Source organism: Aotus nancymaae, unplaced genomic scaffold (genome assembly GCF_030222135.1).
Source record: "Aotus nancymaae isolate 86718 unplaced genomic scaffold, 86718_ANA_hifiasm-v0.15.2.pri h1tg000076l, whole genome shotgun sequence".
Lineage (NCBI taxonomy): Eukaryota > Metazoa > Chordata > Mammalia > Primates > Aotidae > Aotus > Aotus nancymaae.
Genome location: NW_026988491.1, coordinates 7020258 through 7036365, shown reverse-complemented (window position 1 = coordinate 7036365; position 16108 = coordinate 7020258). Strand labels below are relative to the sequence as shown.

At 42.4% G+C, this 16108-nt stretch overlaps 1 protein-coding gene across 1 annotated transcript in view; it reads right to left on the bottom strand.

The window, feature by feature from the left end:
• SLC5A1 (solute carrier family 5 member 1) overlaps positions 1-16108 on the bottom strand; it is a 73322-nt gene that overhangs the window by 39306 nt on the left and 17908 nt on the right. The window contains exons 3-5 of the mRNA XM_012442118.2: positions 6913-7017; positions 5938-5997; positions 4738-4842 (exon numbers count right to left, since the gene is read on the bottom strand). Coding sequence (XP_012297541.1) covers positions 4738-4842; positions 5938-5997; positions 6913-7017 — 270 coding nt within the window. The remainder of the gene's footprint in view (positions 1-4737; positions 4843-5937; positions 5998-6912; positions 7018-16108) is intronic.

The window sequence follows — 16108 nt, the reverse complement described above, 5'->3', positions numbered from 1 at the left end:
ATGTGCAAGACCATTCGTGGGAAAACAATTATTTCTTCAAAAAATACTGCTGGAAGAACTGGATATCCACATGTGAAAGAATGAAGTTAGACCCATACTTCACACTATATACAAAAATTAACTCCCAATGGATCAAAGCCCTAAATACAAGCACTAAAACTATAAAACAGAGAAGACAAGGGGGGTACATTTTCATGACCTTGGATTTGGCAATGGATCCTTAGAAATCACACCAAAAGCATAAGCAACAAGAAATAAAATAGATAATTGAACTTCACCAAGATTTAAAACCTTTGTGCATCAGAGGACATTATCAAGAAAGTAAAAAAACAACCTACAGGATGGGAAAAAAAATATTTGCAAGTCAGATACCTTATAAGGATCTAGCATCCAGAATATATAAAGAACTTTTACAACTGAACAACAAATAGACATATAACCCAATTAAAAAAAATATATATATATAATATATATATAACCTTCCAGGACAAGAAGGTAATAACATGAAAAGGAAAAATAACTGTAGTAGGCTGAAGACCTATACATGTATATTTCCTTTAAAGAAAGAACCAAATGTAATGTGATCTAGACTTTGTTCAGATCCTGATTCAAACTAACTGTAAGAAAACATTTTTGAGATTATTAGGAAAATCTTGGTATGGGCCAGGTATTAAACGACCTAAATTAAGAAGTTACCATAGATTTTGTTACATATGATAATGGCACAATGGTTATGTTTTTTAAAACATTCTGAAGAATTTACAGTGAAATCGCATGGTATCTGAAATTTGATTTAAAACGCTGCTGAGCACTATTCACAGTAGTAAAGACATGAAATCAACCTAAATGCCCATCAACAGTATACTGAATAAAGAAAATGTGGCACATATGTACCATGAAATACTATGCAGCCATAAAAAAGAATGAGATCACATCCTTTGGCGACATGGATGGAGCTGGAGGTCATTATCCTAACTGAATTAATGCAGGAATAGAAAACTAAATACTGCATGTTCTCACTTATAAGTGAAACCTAAACACTGAGTACACATGGACACAAAGAAGGGAACAACAGACATTGGGGCCTACTTGAGGGTGGAGGATGGGAGAAGGGTGAGGAACAAAAAAACTACCTATTGGGTACTATGCTTATTACCTGGGTGACAAAATAATCTGTAGACCAAACTCTTGTGACATGCAATTTAACCATATAACAAACCTGTACACGTACTCCTGATCCTAAAAGTTGGAAAGAAAAAATAAAATAAAATACTGCTGGGGAAAAAATTGAAAGAGGATAGATGAACCAAAAATGGCAAAATGTTGATAATTGTTAAAACTAAGTGATTAGTGTTAGGTCCATGAGTGCTTGTTATCTTAATTCTATCTTTGCTTATGTATGTTTGAAATTTTCCATAATAAAAAAAAAATTACAAACGTTATTTAATGTTGCTGTTGTTTCAACTTTAAGTAATCAGGAAAACAGAAACACTAGCAACTGTATTTTCAGAACCTTACGTAGCTAGAATAGATGGCTCAATTCAGATCCTACCCAACTCAGACCTCAGCCAGGGCAGATCTTTTGCAAGACACTGAGATTGGGCCAATCTTGCCTTTGGTGCTGGTTAGGGGAGAACAACAAGAGGAATAAGAACTGACCATAGGCAATGAGACAGCCCTTTTGAAAGAGCAATGAGCACTTTGCAACTGCTGGCTAAGGGGAAAAGCTGGAGTTACTCCTTATATGATCTCAGAAAACACCACCTCTCTCTCTGCCCTACTGCAACCCAGAGAGCTTCTTGCAGAAAGTGCTGAAGGCTCTCAATTAACCATGTTCATTTTCATTATATCTTTATTTATTTATTTATTTAGAGACAGGATCTCACTATGTCACCCAGGCTGGAGTGCAGTGGTGCAATCATAGCTCACAACCTTGATTTCCTGGGATCAAGTGATCCTCCCACCTCAGCCTCCTGAGTAACTGCAACAACAGGTGCACACCACCATGCCTGGTTAATTTTTTTTTTTTTTTTTTTTGTAGATACAGGGTCTCACCATGTTGCCCAGGCTGATCTTAAACTCCTGGCCTCACGCAATCCTCATGCCTCAGCCTCCCAAAGTGCTGGGATTACAGGCATGAGCCACTGCACTCGGCTTCATTATCATTATTTCTTACATTTCAAGAACACTTTGTGTTTTCAAATAAAGCTCACCAACACCCCATGATCTAGGCAAGGCAGGAATTATTATCCCCATCTTACTCATAAAGTAGCTAAGCTCTAAAGAGCTATGCCATTTGCCCCAGGTCACCTGCTAGTGGGCAGGGGAACAGACTAGGAGCCCAGCTACTCCAATTATTCTCCAAGGTAGTTTTCTTACCAAAGTCCTATTTTCTTTCTTTTATTCCTTATCATTCACATTTTCTTTCTTTTTCTTTTTATACCATTGCTTTGACCTTTATCAGACTGACAGTCACCTTGGGAACAAAAAAATGCATAGTAAAACCTACAAGCAAATTTTTCTCATCCCACCATCTTTTGGGCCATCAGGGAGATATCTCAGAATGTTAGTGGTTTCCTGGTTGTTTTGTGTTTTTTTGTTATTGCTTTGTTTTGTTTTACAATCAAGAGGAATTGACTTGAACACTTTCAAGGAAGAAAAGTGAAGTAAAGAAGGAACACAGGCCGGGCGCAGTGGCTCATGCCTATGATCCCAACACTTCAGGTGGCTGAGGCAGAAGCATTGCTTGAGTTCAGGAGTTCGAGACCAGCCTGGGCAACATAGTGAGGCCCTGTCTCTACAAAAGAATTTTTTAATTAGCTGGGCATGGTGGCACACACCTGTAGCCCCAGCTACTCAAGAGGCTGAGGTGGAAGGATCGCTTGAAGCTAGGAGGTAGAGGTGGCACTAAGCTATGATCATGCCATGCTCTCCAATCTGGTAGTCTGGGTAATACAGCAAGACCCAGTCTCAAAAAAAGGAAGAAGAAGGAAGAAGAAAGAAGAAGAAGAAGGAAGAAAGAAGGATGGGGAGGGAGGAAGAGAAGGGAGGAAGGGGAGAGGGGAGGAGGAGAAGGGAGAGGGGAAGAGGAGAAGGGAGAGGGGAAGGAGAAGGAGAATGAGGGGGATGGGGAGGAGGAGGAGAAGGAGAATGTTTGCCCAGCTTTTAAAGGTACCCTAGTGGCCCGCCAATCCTTGAAAAATCTCAGCTCTGCAAAAAGGGCTTACAGCTCCAGGTTGGCAAGGACAGCAGGCTAAATGGTATAGAGGCAGCCCCAGTGGTTAGGTTCAGAGAGAGTAAAAATCCCCCAGGGGGTTAACAATTAAAGGCCCAGAGAGCTGATTCCAAGAAAAAAGCAGGAGCCTCATGCAGGGAAAAGGACAGTGAACTGAGAATCAGAGACCTGGGTTCTACTTCCGATTCAGGAAAAGTTCATTCCAACTCCAGGGTTTTTATTTCTCTGTCCATAAAAGAAGGCAGAATCTCAGCAGTGCCTTCCAGAGTTGGCACTGGCTGCTTGTGTTTAAATGCATCAGAAATGTCACACAGAGTCAGATTTTACCCTGGCAGGGCACAAAGGCCCATGTCTGCCTCTAAGGTTGGGGCCAACCCTTAGATATCCCTAACTACTCCCTTTTTTAAATTGAAAAATAAAAATTGTATATATTTATCATGTACTACATGATATTTAAAAATATGTATACATTATGGAATGGCTCAGTTGAGCTAATTAACATATACATTACCTCAAACAAATACTTACCTTTTTTTGTAGGGAAAACACTTTAAAATCTTACTTTTTTAAGAGGCAGGGTCTCACTACATTGCCCAGGGTAGCCTCAAACTCCTGGGGCTCCCATCTCAGCCTCTTGAGTATCCAGGACTACAGGCACACACTACCATGCTAGCTGAAATCTTTCTCAGCAATTTTCAAAACACATTGTTATTAGCTGTAGTTATCATGTTGTACAACAGATCTCTTGAACTTATTCCTCCTATCTAACTGAAATTTTGTATTCTTTGACCAGCATCTCCCCAACTCCAACTCTCTACCCCCCACCCCTAGACCCTGGTAACCACTATTCTCTCTGCTTCTGAGTTCAACTTTTTTAGATTCCACATACAAGTAAAATCACACTGTGTATGTCTTTCTGAGCCTGGCTTATTTCACTTAAATAATGTCCTCCAGCTTCATCCATGTTGTGAACATGGACAGCATGTTCACAACAAATGACACCATTTCCTTGTTTTTTAAGGCCAAATGGTGTTCCATTGTGTATATATACCACATATTCTTTATTCATTCATCCACTAATGGGCACTTAAGTTGATCCACATCTTGGCTATTATGAATAGTGCTGCAATGAACATGGGAGTGCAGATACCTCTTCAATATGTTAATTTCAATTCCTTTGGATATATACCCAGTAGTGAGATTGATGGATCATATAGAGTTCTATCCCTAACTCCCTTTTAACCTTTTATTAAGAACTGCTTTCCCTGTTTGTTTTTTAAACCTGTTTGTTTTCAACCTGCACCACAGTGGACAAATTTCCATTGAACTCTATTGGCTCCTTGATGTATGAAATAGGACTTTACCCCAAGGCACAAAAAGGCTTAAGGGGCCAAGTTAATAGAAACTTATCGAGTCGCCTCTTGGTGGGCAGCATGTGATGAGGGATGAGAGTGGCAGCTTCTGAGACAGCCAGTGCCCAGCCCCCAAGGCAGTGGACTCACCGAGATCTTGGTAAAAATGTAGAGCAGCAGGGACAGAATGGAAAGGTAGATCTGGATCCGCTGGCCTCCAAACCGCTTCCGCAGGTACTCTGGCATCGTCACCACCTGCATGGGATGCAAGGGAGGTCACTGCCAGCCACAGTGACCAGAGGGCCCAGAGCAGACAGAACAGTGGGGTCCATCCTGGTGTCAGAGCCACAGAAGTGTGGTCAAGGATTCATAACCTTTGTTGGCCAGAGAAGTCTGTGAAGTGGCCAGATGGTCCCTGACCTCCAGCCATTTGCTCATTTTAATCCCATATGCCCTACCACTGTAGGAGTAGCTAGGTGTTATACCAGCCCAATAAACCTGTGACTGGGCATTGCTAAGGAGCCAGACCCTTGCTCTGGAGGAGGAGCTTATATATATAATATACTATATATATACTTTTTGTGGTGAAAACACTTAAAAATCTTTTTTTTTAAGAGGCAGGGTCCCGAAGTAATATATATATATACACACACACACATAATATATATAAATATAATGAAATATATATATGTGTGTATATATATATTCATATATACTGGAGTTATATATAACTACAGTTGTATTAGGTATTATAAGTAATCTAGAGATGATTTAAAGCAGTGGTCCCCAATCTTTTTGGCACCAGGGACTGACCAATTTTGTGGAAGACAATTTTTCTATGGAAAATTGGGATAAGGGGATGGTTTGGGGATGATTCAAGCACATTATATTTACCATTATATTATCATAAGGAGCATGTAACCTAAATCCCTCGCATGTGCAGTTTACATAGGGTTCTCACTCCTATGAGAATCTAAAGCCGCTGTTTACCTGACAGGAGGCAGAGCTCAGGCAGTAATGCTCTCTTGCTCCGTTGCTCACCTCCTGCTGTGAGGCCCTGTTCCTAACAGGCCACGGACCGGACCGCTACCAATCCACAGCCTAGTGGTTGAGAACCCCTGCTCTAGAGGATACAGTCATAAGCCTGGACTGGAAAGAATCATCAGACCCAGGCCCCGCTGATCTGTTTAATGCCACTGCAGACAGTGGGGAATTTTATAGCCTGGGAGTAAAAGCCAATCCACAGATTTTTCTGCCATTTATTCCATAATGTCTCCTCTGCCCTCTAGGAAGACCAAGCTCACAGATACATTTCCCAGTAGGAAATGAAATAACAGAGCAGATACTTACCCCAGCCTTAATATAGATGGGGACAAACAGCCAGCCCAGCACAACCACCATAATCAGCGCCTGAAATAAAAATACAAGGTGGACTCAAACTAGGAGGAAACTTAGCCCATCCCTGCCACTTGAAGGACCCCTCAGCTGCTGCAGAAAAATTACCCAGCAAGTTCTCCCCTAAGGAGCCATTAGAGATGGGAGGAAGCCTTTGCTGCCTGACTGACCCATGGAAATAGCAGCTGGGAAACAGCAGAGGGGAGCCCAGAAGGCTGTTCATCAGCATCATAGCCCTAGGCCCTAGCTAGAGCACTGGGTTCTCCTTCACCTCTTCCCTGGTTTACACAGAATAAAATACCATTTAGAGAGCTTTAATAATAATAATAGTAATAATAAATAATTACATTTATTATTACTACCACTATTCTTAGTAGAGGCCAGGAGTTCAAGACCAGCCTGGACAACATAGTGAGGCCCTGCTTCTACAAAAAATTTAAAAATTAGCTAGGCATGGTGGCACATGCCTGTAGTCCCAGTTATTTGGGAAAGTGAGGTGGGAGCATCACTTGAGCCCAGGAATTTGAGGCTTCAGTAGGCTATGATTGCACCACTGTATTCCAGCCTGGGCAATGCTGCAAGACCCTGTCTCTAAAAATAAAATAATAATAATGATGATGATGATGATGATGGAAATCTGGTGGTAAGCATTTTCAAACCTCAAATATGGCTAGACGGACCTTGGCTTTTTAACATGACAGGAAAACAGAAAAAATACTATTGCTGTCATATCAGCGGTTTTCTCCTGCCACTCTGGTGGAAGGGGAGCAGGACCCTGAGGCTACTGAAGCCATGTCCCTCCTCTGTCTGCACCCTGGGGTGACCCTGAACAGTTCCCTAATACCTTCAGCTCCTCTGAGCCTAGACTGAAATGGATGACTGCTAAGGCTCCTTCTAGCCCCAGTGCACCATGACTGCAGCATTACTCACATTAAATTCAAAGCCTCCAATAGCAATGCCTGAAGCTGCTCCTGTCCCAGCCAGCCCCACAAAGTGGCCACTTCCAATGTTACTAGCGAAGAGGGAGGCTCCAATCTGGAAATACAAAGAGAAAGTCAGGTGAGGGCTCTGTGCTCCACGAGGACACTCAGGGTGGGCCAAAGAGAGAAGAGGCATGTCAGCCAAGAGAAGGACAAGAAAGAGCAGAGGCGGGCTGGAAGCACAACTGTGCTGGAGTCATCAGGGACAGCAGGTTCAGAAGCCAGATGTGGAAACTTGGAAACTGGTAAAGAAGAAAAGAAAAGGATTGGGGACGGAGCAGTGGGATGTATTCCAAAACTAGATCATCTGTGAGTCTTTTGTGAGCCCCATGTCCAATCCTGAAGAAGATATCAGAAGTCACACAGCCACTGGGCCCCCCTAAAAATCTCCTTCAAGGCTGTGTGCCTAGGGGCAAGAGCCCTTCATCTCCATATCCTCCAGCATGCCTGGTGGTTTAAGGTCTTGCCAAATACAGGCTCTCAGTAAACACTGACAATTTTCTTGAAAGAAATCATTTCAAAGGAAGCCTCTGGACCTTAGTCACCTGGTCAAATAAGGAGGGGCGTGGAGCTGATGATTTGCAAGTGATTCCTAGCTATTAAATTATGTGATTCCATGGATTCCCAAGTAACAAGACATGATATAAACAATAATAATTCTCTAAATCATATAGTATTGACATTTTTTCAAAAGTTCTAGGGACCACACAGACACATGCACAAAACACTGCATTTTTCAAGGATGCGCACATGTCTAAATACACAGATTAGAAGACAGATTGGAAGCACCTATATCAAATACCCAATAGTGGAGGACTGGAAGGGGAAAGAAGAATGGGGCTGTGAGTGGGAGACAAAAAAAGAAACTATCAGGTAAAACAAGAGAGGGATCTTGTACTGACCAATCACAATACTGTGTCAGCAACTCCATAGCATTTGAGGTCAAAAAGAACTCCAGAAAGTTCTAAAGTCCTTCCATGTCCAAGAGGAGAAGGTACAGCAGCATTTGATAAGAACCAAACAAGTGAAATTATTCCCATTCTTGCTAAGCAGAGGGGGAGAGGCTTGTAGTTATTTATCTAATGTCCCAAAGATGGTCCAAACCTGGAATAAAATGCTCATTTCCCAAAAGACAGATGCCGAGAAACTGTTCTAACTATACCAGCCCCTATACCCAGTAGAAGCAGCTTAGCGCCAAATATTAAGTCAAGGGAGAGAGAGATTTCTGAAGGCCTAGCCAGAAGAAGGTCTCAGAATGACAATGAGGAGACAGTGGTTGGTGCAGGTGCATTCATTCATTTGCTCAACAAATATAAACTTAGCAACTACTATACATGTCAAGCACTAATAACAGCTGTGAAATACACAGACAAAATCCCTACTCTCAAGAAGCTTATGTTCAGACACAGTAAACATAAATAAATAAACAACAAAAACAATGATCAGAGAGTGATAAGTGCTATGATGAGAATAGAGGGTGTGATGGAGTGATTAGATTGAAGAGTCTGAGAACATCACTTTGTGTACTTTCTCTAATATTAAAGAATTATTATTATAATTCAGATCTTTAAGCTGAGATCTGAATGACAAAAAAAGTTAATCATTCAGAGACCACAGAAAAAGCATTCCAACTAAGCAAAGACACCCCCGCCCCCGCTGCTGACACTCCACAAGTGGGAAAGGTATGCATGGTTGAGAAGCAAAAATAAGGTTAATCTATAATAATGATTTGTGATCTTAATGTTTTTAAACAGAGTCATTTACACCGGGTGCAGTGGCTCATGCTTCTAATCCTAGTAGTTTAGGAGGCTGAAGTAGGGGGATCGCTTGAGACCAGGAGTTGGAGACCAGCCTGGGCAGCATAGTGAGACCCTGCCGCTACAAAAAAAATTTAAAAACTCAGCTGGGCATGGTAGTGCATGCCTGTAGTACTAGCTACTCAGGAGGCTGAGGAGGGAGAATCCATTGAGCCCAGGACTTAGAGGCTTCAGTGACCTATGATTGTGCCACTGCACTCCAGCTGGAGTGACAGAGTGAGACCCTGACTCAAAAAAAAAAGTGAGTTTTATTCTAAGGGAGATGGGATGCCACTGGAGGATTTTAAGCAGGAGAGGGACAGGACTTAATTCCCTTTTTTAAATTGCTCTAAGTTGTATGTAGAGTGGAACAAGGGAGAAAATAGAGGCTATCTCTGGCTTAGGTGAGAGAGGACAGTGACCTGGACTAAGGTGACAGGAGTTGAGACCAAGGCAAGTATAGAGATTGGGGGTACGTTTTAGAAACAAAGTTGACAGGCTCTGTTGATAGGTTAGCTGTAGGAAATGTGGGACAGAATAATCAAAGGTAACTCCTAGATTTGGTACTTGAGTAACTAGGTGGGCGCCATTCATTAAGACGAGGAAGCAAGGGCAAGGTAGGTTGTTTAGAGATATCTACCACCTTCTGCTCAAAGCTTGATGGGGATAACAGTCCACTTTTTTTTTCTGAGACTCAGGGTGGAGTGCATTGGCACAACTCGGTCACTGCAACCTCTACCTCCCAGGCTCAAGTGATCCTCCAGCCTCAGCCTCCCAAGTAGCTGGGACTATAGGTGTACACCACCACATCTGACTAATTTTTGTATTTTTTGTAGAGATGGGGGTTCACCATGTTGCCCAGGCTGGTCTTGAACTCCTGGGCTCAAGCGATCCATCTGCCTCAGCCTCCCAAAATGCTGGGATTACAGGTGTGCAATCATGAGCCACCATGCCCAGCCAAACAGTCCACTTTTAATCAAAAGTTTCCTTCTGCAAGTGGCCTACCTGCCCTGACCCATTATCTTTTCATTTACCACCTCTTGCTTGATAAATAATTAAGCCTAACGCTGTACTATTAAAAGTACATAATTACCAGAAATGATTAACTATATTAGATGAGTCATAAGTTCAAGAAATCCTCTCCAATATCTCTCCCAAAGAGGGACGTTGTACTTTAAGCAGTATCAGGCTGTCCTGAGGTCCCTCCTCACTATCTGAGAAGAGAATGGAATGAGGCCAGGAGAACTCAGGGTACCAGAATGTCCTGAGCTCAGGTTCTATTCATTTCTATTAGGGGGACCACCTTGGCCTCATTCTGGACTCCCTCTGTTTACCCCATGACCTACACCTAATCATTTACCAAAACTTTGACTCTGCCTTCACAACATTATGGGCACCTAGCTCTTTCTAGATGTCCCTCGTGCTGCCTGTCACTATCTCTCAACAGGACCAAGTAACGGGCTGCTAGAGGATCTCTGTTCTCTTCCTCCCATCAATCACCTCCCCACCCACCCACATGGCCAGCTACCTCCCCAAAGCACAACTCTGATCATAACACTGACCTATTCAGAGACTCTCCTGGACACCCTAAAGGGCCTGTCAAGTGGTCTTCCTGACAGCTCCAGGCTTAAAAACACAGTCTTAGGAATACAGCAATGTTTCAAGGTTAAGTTTCCTCAAGTGTAAGACAGCATGAGCTATACAACTCAAGTTTGAATGCTTTCTTGACCTCTTACTATCTGGGTGATTAGAACATCTGTGAGCCTCTGTCCTCTCTCATGGCAGGGTTGGTGCAGGAGTTAAATGAAATTATGAACCAGTCATGACTGACACAGCTGATTCTCAATCAATGTCCCTTCCCTCTTTTCTCCTCCCAAGAGGATAATTACTTCATCCTCAAAGACAATTAGCAAGAGCTACAATGGACACTGTTATAGACAGAATTGTGTCCTCTCTGCAAAATTTATATGTTAAAGCCCAACCCCCAGTGTGATGGTATTTGGAGATACGGGCTTTAGGGAGATAATAAAGTTAAATGAGGTCATAAGGGTGGGGCCCTAATCTGATAGGATTGGTGTCCTTATAAGACAGACACCAGAAATCTCTCTCTCTCCCCCTATACATACATAGTAAAGAAGCCATACATGAGAACACAGCAAGAAGGCAGCCGTCTACAAGCCAGGAAGAGAGGCCTCACCTGAAGTCAACCCTGAAGGCACCTTGATTTTGGACTTCTACCTTCTAGAACTATAAGAAAATTAATTCTGTTGTTTAAGCCACCCAGTCTGTGGTATTTTGTTATGGCAACCTGAGCCAACTAAGACAGACACCATTGCTTTATGGCCTGTACTCCCCTGCCAGGTTTTTACGCTGCCCCTCCTGTTGCTGGAACTCACCAACAATGTGTTCATTATACCAATTTCCCAAACGCTTTCTCCGTCCACTGCTCACCCATGCTCATGCCCATTTGGGAATCATACCCCATGCAGGGAGTGACCCAGTGCCATGAATCATCACGTCCTTCTCTATAATTTTCTCCCACATTCCTGTGAATTCAGGATTTCAGACTTTATCTAAAATTTCCCCAACATGACCTCACTTGTCACTAACTTCTTTCCAAACCCTCCTCATCCACTGATGGGACTCAAAAGGCCATTACAAGTATATAGATACTTTTGCTGCCATTGTGCAAGATGAACTGAGTCTGACCAAACCCAACAGGTCTGAGAGCATGGGAATTGGGAAAATAACATAATGTCACATCACAAAAAGCAGAAAGGGTATTTTTTCTTTTGACTTTAGGAAATTCATAATCACATTTTACTACCTAGATGTCCTATCCTGAAAGGTTGGTGGGAGGGGAGGTGTATGAAGAAATTAAACAATCATTGACTCTTTCAGAGTTGAATGAGTCTGTGGATGTCACAGCTTAAGTCCCCTCTGCAACACCTCCCAAGTGATGGTCAGTTTTTAATGCATATTTCTAGTGACAGAGAACTCGCTACCTTACAATGCAGCTGAATCTGTGGTGGAACACCTCTAGTTGTTAAAAAATCATTCTTTATCTGAGCTGAAATCTACCCATCAGTCCTACTTCTACCCTTTAGAGTAAAACAGAACAAGTCAAATCTCTCTTCCACAAGTTAGTCCTTCCAATATCTGAGGACAGGGGTGGTCTCCCTGCTTAAATTTTCCCCAGACTAACCTTCCTCTTCTCATGTGTCTGTTCCTTATTGACAATGAACTTGATTCTCATCACCCTTGTTGCTCTCTGCTGCCCTGAGCCCCATCTCTGTCCCCAAGATGGACCTCAGACCTGAATAGACTATTCCAGACATGAGCCATCCAGAATGAAGCAAGCTGCCCTTCTTGACTTTCCATAAGGTTTTAACATCACCCACTTTCTAGTCCTCTTTGAAACCTGTCACTCAGCCACAGGTTCTTGGCAGTACGGAGGACCTGGGCCAGTCCCTCTAATTGCCATCACTATTAAAGAATCTGCCTCTCTGTTATTTGGAACATTTAGCAAGAACAGATTTCCTTTTATTGCAATTTAGATTCCTGAAAAGACAAATTTGGTTTGCCTTAATAAGACAGTGACTCTATCATTTAATTTTTTTTCGCTTCAGTCTCTCCTGGGCTTGGCACAAATTTAATGTTTCCCCATGTGCCTTCTCTAAAGGGAAAACTACCTAAACCAAAGACATCAGGCAAAATCATTTCTCCCTACTGACTTTTTTTTTTTTTTTTTGAGATGGAGTCTTGTTCTTTAGCCCAGGCTGGAGTGCAGTGGCATGATCTCAGCTCACTGCAACCTCTGCCTCCCAGGTTCCAGCTATTCTCCTCCTTCATCCTCCTGAGTAGCTGGGATTACAGGCGTGCACCACCATATCCAGCTAATTTTTGTATTTTTAGTAGAGACAGGGTTTCACCATCTTAGCCAGGCTGGTCTTGAACCCTTGACCTCAGGTGATCTGCCTGCCTAAGCCTCCCAAAGTGCTGGGATTACAGGTGTGAGCCACCTCTCCCAGCCCCTACTGACAATTGATGTTAGAAGTAAGAAGCTGGCAGGGATTTTATCTGTCTCTCGAATCCCAGACCTATTGAAATTAGCGTAATAAGCTCTTCAGGTGATTCTTATTCCTAACAAAATTCAAGAAGCCTGCCCTAGAGTGTACTGAAAGCCACTGTTTCCTCCTTAAACTTGTTTTCACTGCTCTTTGGAAGCAGGAATGCCATCTCTAACTATACAATTGGAATGCTAAAATGTGGCCTGGTGTGGTGTCTCAGGCCTGCAATACCAACACTTTGGGAGGCTGAAGTGGGAAGATTACTTGATGCCAAGACCAGCCTGGGTAACAGCGAGACCTTATCGCTACAAAAAAAGTAAAAACTAGCTGGGCATGGTGGCATGCACCTGTAGTCCTGGCTAGTAGGAAGGCTGAGGTGGGAGGATCATTCGAGCCCAGGAATTCAAGACTGTGGTGAGTATGATCATGCTGCTGCACTGCAATCTGGGGGACAGAATGAAACCCTGTCTCAAAAAAAAATGCTAAGATCTGGAGGACAAAAAGTGAAAGAGGCTCTCTCCAAAATCCCCTGCTTAACTGCCAGAGTTCTAAATATCTGTTACCATGGAACCTGTGCTGCCCGGTGGGTGACATTTTCATTTCAACTACATGCCAATATATAGAAGATGGACTGAAAGAAGCTTTGACCAATCTCACCAGTGAGACCTCAGAACTGGAGAGCTTGGTAGACTCAAGACTTCCAGGATACTCTCAGGCCACAGCAAAGTTATGAAAGCAAAGATATCTCAATTGGAAATCCAATGAAGCCACTCAAAAGCTTGGTGGGAAATCCACAAACAATTTAACTCCTCAAGAGATGGGATTGTAAGAGTTCTTAGAGGTGATCTCAACCACCAGAGACAACTAAGGTTGTTGGCCAGAGCACTTTTCTACCTCTGAGCTATGCCATGAAATTCAGAAGAGGAATTACAGGCACAGGCACTCCAGGCTCTTTGCAATCCAGTCAGTCCCGCTTTCTCCAATCTCAGCAGCCCTGCAACGCCCTGCCATGTCCCATCCACTCTGGCAAAACCACACTGGCTCAATTTCAAAGATGTGCTCTGTGCTTTTCTACCTCCTGCTTTTGTTTATGACATTTTCCTTCTTCCTGGAATGCCCTCTTCATCAAGCTCTATCTACAAAAACACTTCCCTCATCTTCAAAATAAAGCCCAGTCTCACCTCTCCACTAACATCATCCAGAGCTGATCTCCATCCTCCAATCTCTTACCCCACATGTTGTCTGTTCCCCTCTCCTGGTGCATGTCACGTCCCCAAGTAACTGCTTTGGTAACTGCTTCCACACAAGTCTACTGCCCCAAATATCTTCTAGCCTTCAAAGAGCATTTCTGCTTCCACTTAACACAGGACATTCTTTGCACATGGCAAGGACTCAGTAAAGATCTGCTGAGTAAGTGATATCAAATCCTTGAGTGTTCTACTTGAGGAAACAACAGAAGCCATAGCAACCAAATGTCTGAAAGTTGCATTTGTTCCCACTGGGGCGTGGAGTCAGGAGTCTTCTCAGAGACATGCCAAAAACCACTCTTCTGAAGAGGAGGCACTAAACCTAGCCTGCCAAGCCTACCCAGGGCCCATAAGAACAGCAGGGCATACTGGAGACTATGAAGTGGCTCTGTGAAATGTCAGTCTGGCAACTCATAAGCTCAGTGTTTATTAGAACAAAACCATAAGTGGAACTGACTTTATAGGTTAGGCCATCAAATAGGCGTTTTTTTTTTTACTTTAAATATTTGGTATTGGCAAGTAAATAGGCTCTCCCACATATTTCTGGTAGAAATGTAAATTGATATCATCTTTCTGGAAAGTTTTTGGTTGGTACACATTAAAATCATTTAAAAGTTCATCTCCTTCCATTTATATGACCCTATTTTTAGGACTCGGTTTTAAGCAAATTATCAGAGATGCAGACCAAAACGTAGATAAAAGGATTTCATCAGTATTTTCATTGCTACGTTATTTACAACAGAGGAATGTTGGAAACCACATAAGTGCCCAACAATAGAAAGACAATTGGATAAATTCAGGTTCATATTTATGATGGAACTTTTCAAAAATTTTTGTAGAGATGGGATCTCATTATATTGACCAGGCTGGTCTCAAACTCCTGACTACAAGCTATCCTCTCAGTTTGGCTTCCCAAAGTGCTAGGATTATAGGCATAAGTCACTGTGCCCAGCCATATGATGGCATATTGTACAGCCATTAAAATTATATCTTTGAAGAATTTGTTATGACGTGAGAAGATATAAACCTATATACCATATGAGTCCCCAAATGTTTAAATATATGCATAGGTGTGTGTGTGTGTGTGTGTGTGTGTGTGCGCGTGCACCTGTTTATACATAAATATATCCAAATTTAACAGTGGTTATCTTTGGCAGACAAAGTAATTTTTTTAATACTTTTCCAATTTTTTTACAAGGGACATGTATAATTTTATAATCAGAACACAAACCTTTAAAATCTTTAAGAATAAGGGACAATTCCAGAGCTGTCTCAGATCACTAGCAGAGCCTGAGGACTGAAAGCAAGGTAGGCACGTACATTATGTTTTTTTAAGGGGATGTGGAAAAAAGACATGAAAAATGTCTTTGAATGCTAACTACAATTATGTTTGTGTGCCAGGAAATAGAAAATCAATATCTTAACCCAGCTCATGTGATGTTCCAGCTGGAATTACCTTGGAAATGATTACAGCTGACCCTGTTATTTTCCAATGAAAGTAAAATTATAGCCCAGAGGAAGAAAGTGATTCACGTTTACACATTAATTTTATCTTTACTTCCACAGCCTAAGGACAGTAAGACAGAATGTGCACACTTAGGACCACAAATCCAGGCATCAAAAATTGTCCTGGGGGCTGGGTGCAGTAGCTTACACCTGTAATGCTTACACCTGTAATGCCAGCACTTTGGGAGGTCGTGGCAGGAGGATTACTCGAATCCAGGAATTTGAGACCTGCCTGGACAACATAGTGAGAACTTACTGCTCTACAAAAAAAAAATAAAAAATTAACTGGGTCTAGTGGCACTGCCTGTAGTCCAAGCCACTCAGGAGGCTGAGGTAGGAGGATCCTTTGAGCTCAGGAGGTTGAGGCTTCAATGAGCTGTAATCATACCACTGCACTCCAGCTAGGGCAACAGAGTGAGAGCATATCTCAAAAAACAATGAGAAGAATTGCCCAGGGCAATGGACAACTGGTTTCACAATCAGAGGCAACCAGCAGATTTTTAAAAAGGATCCTGTATCAATAATCA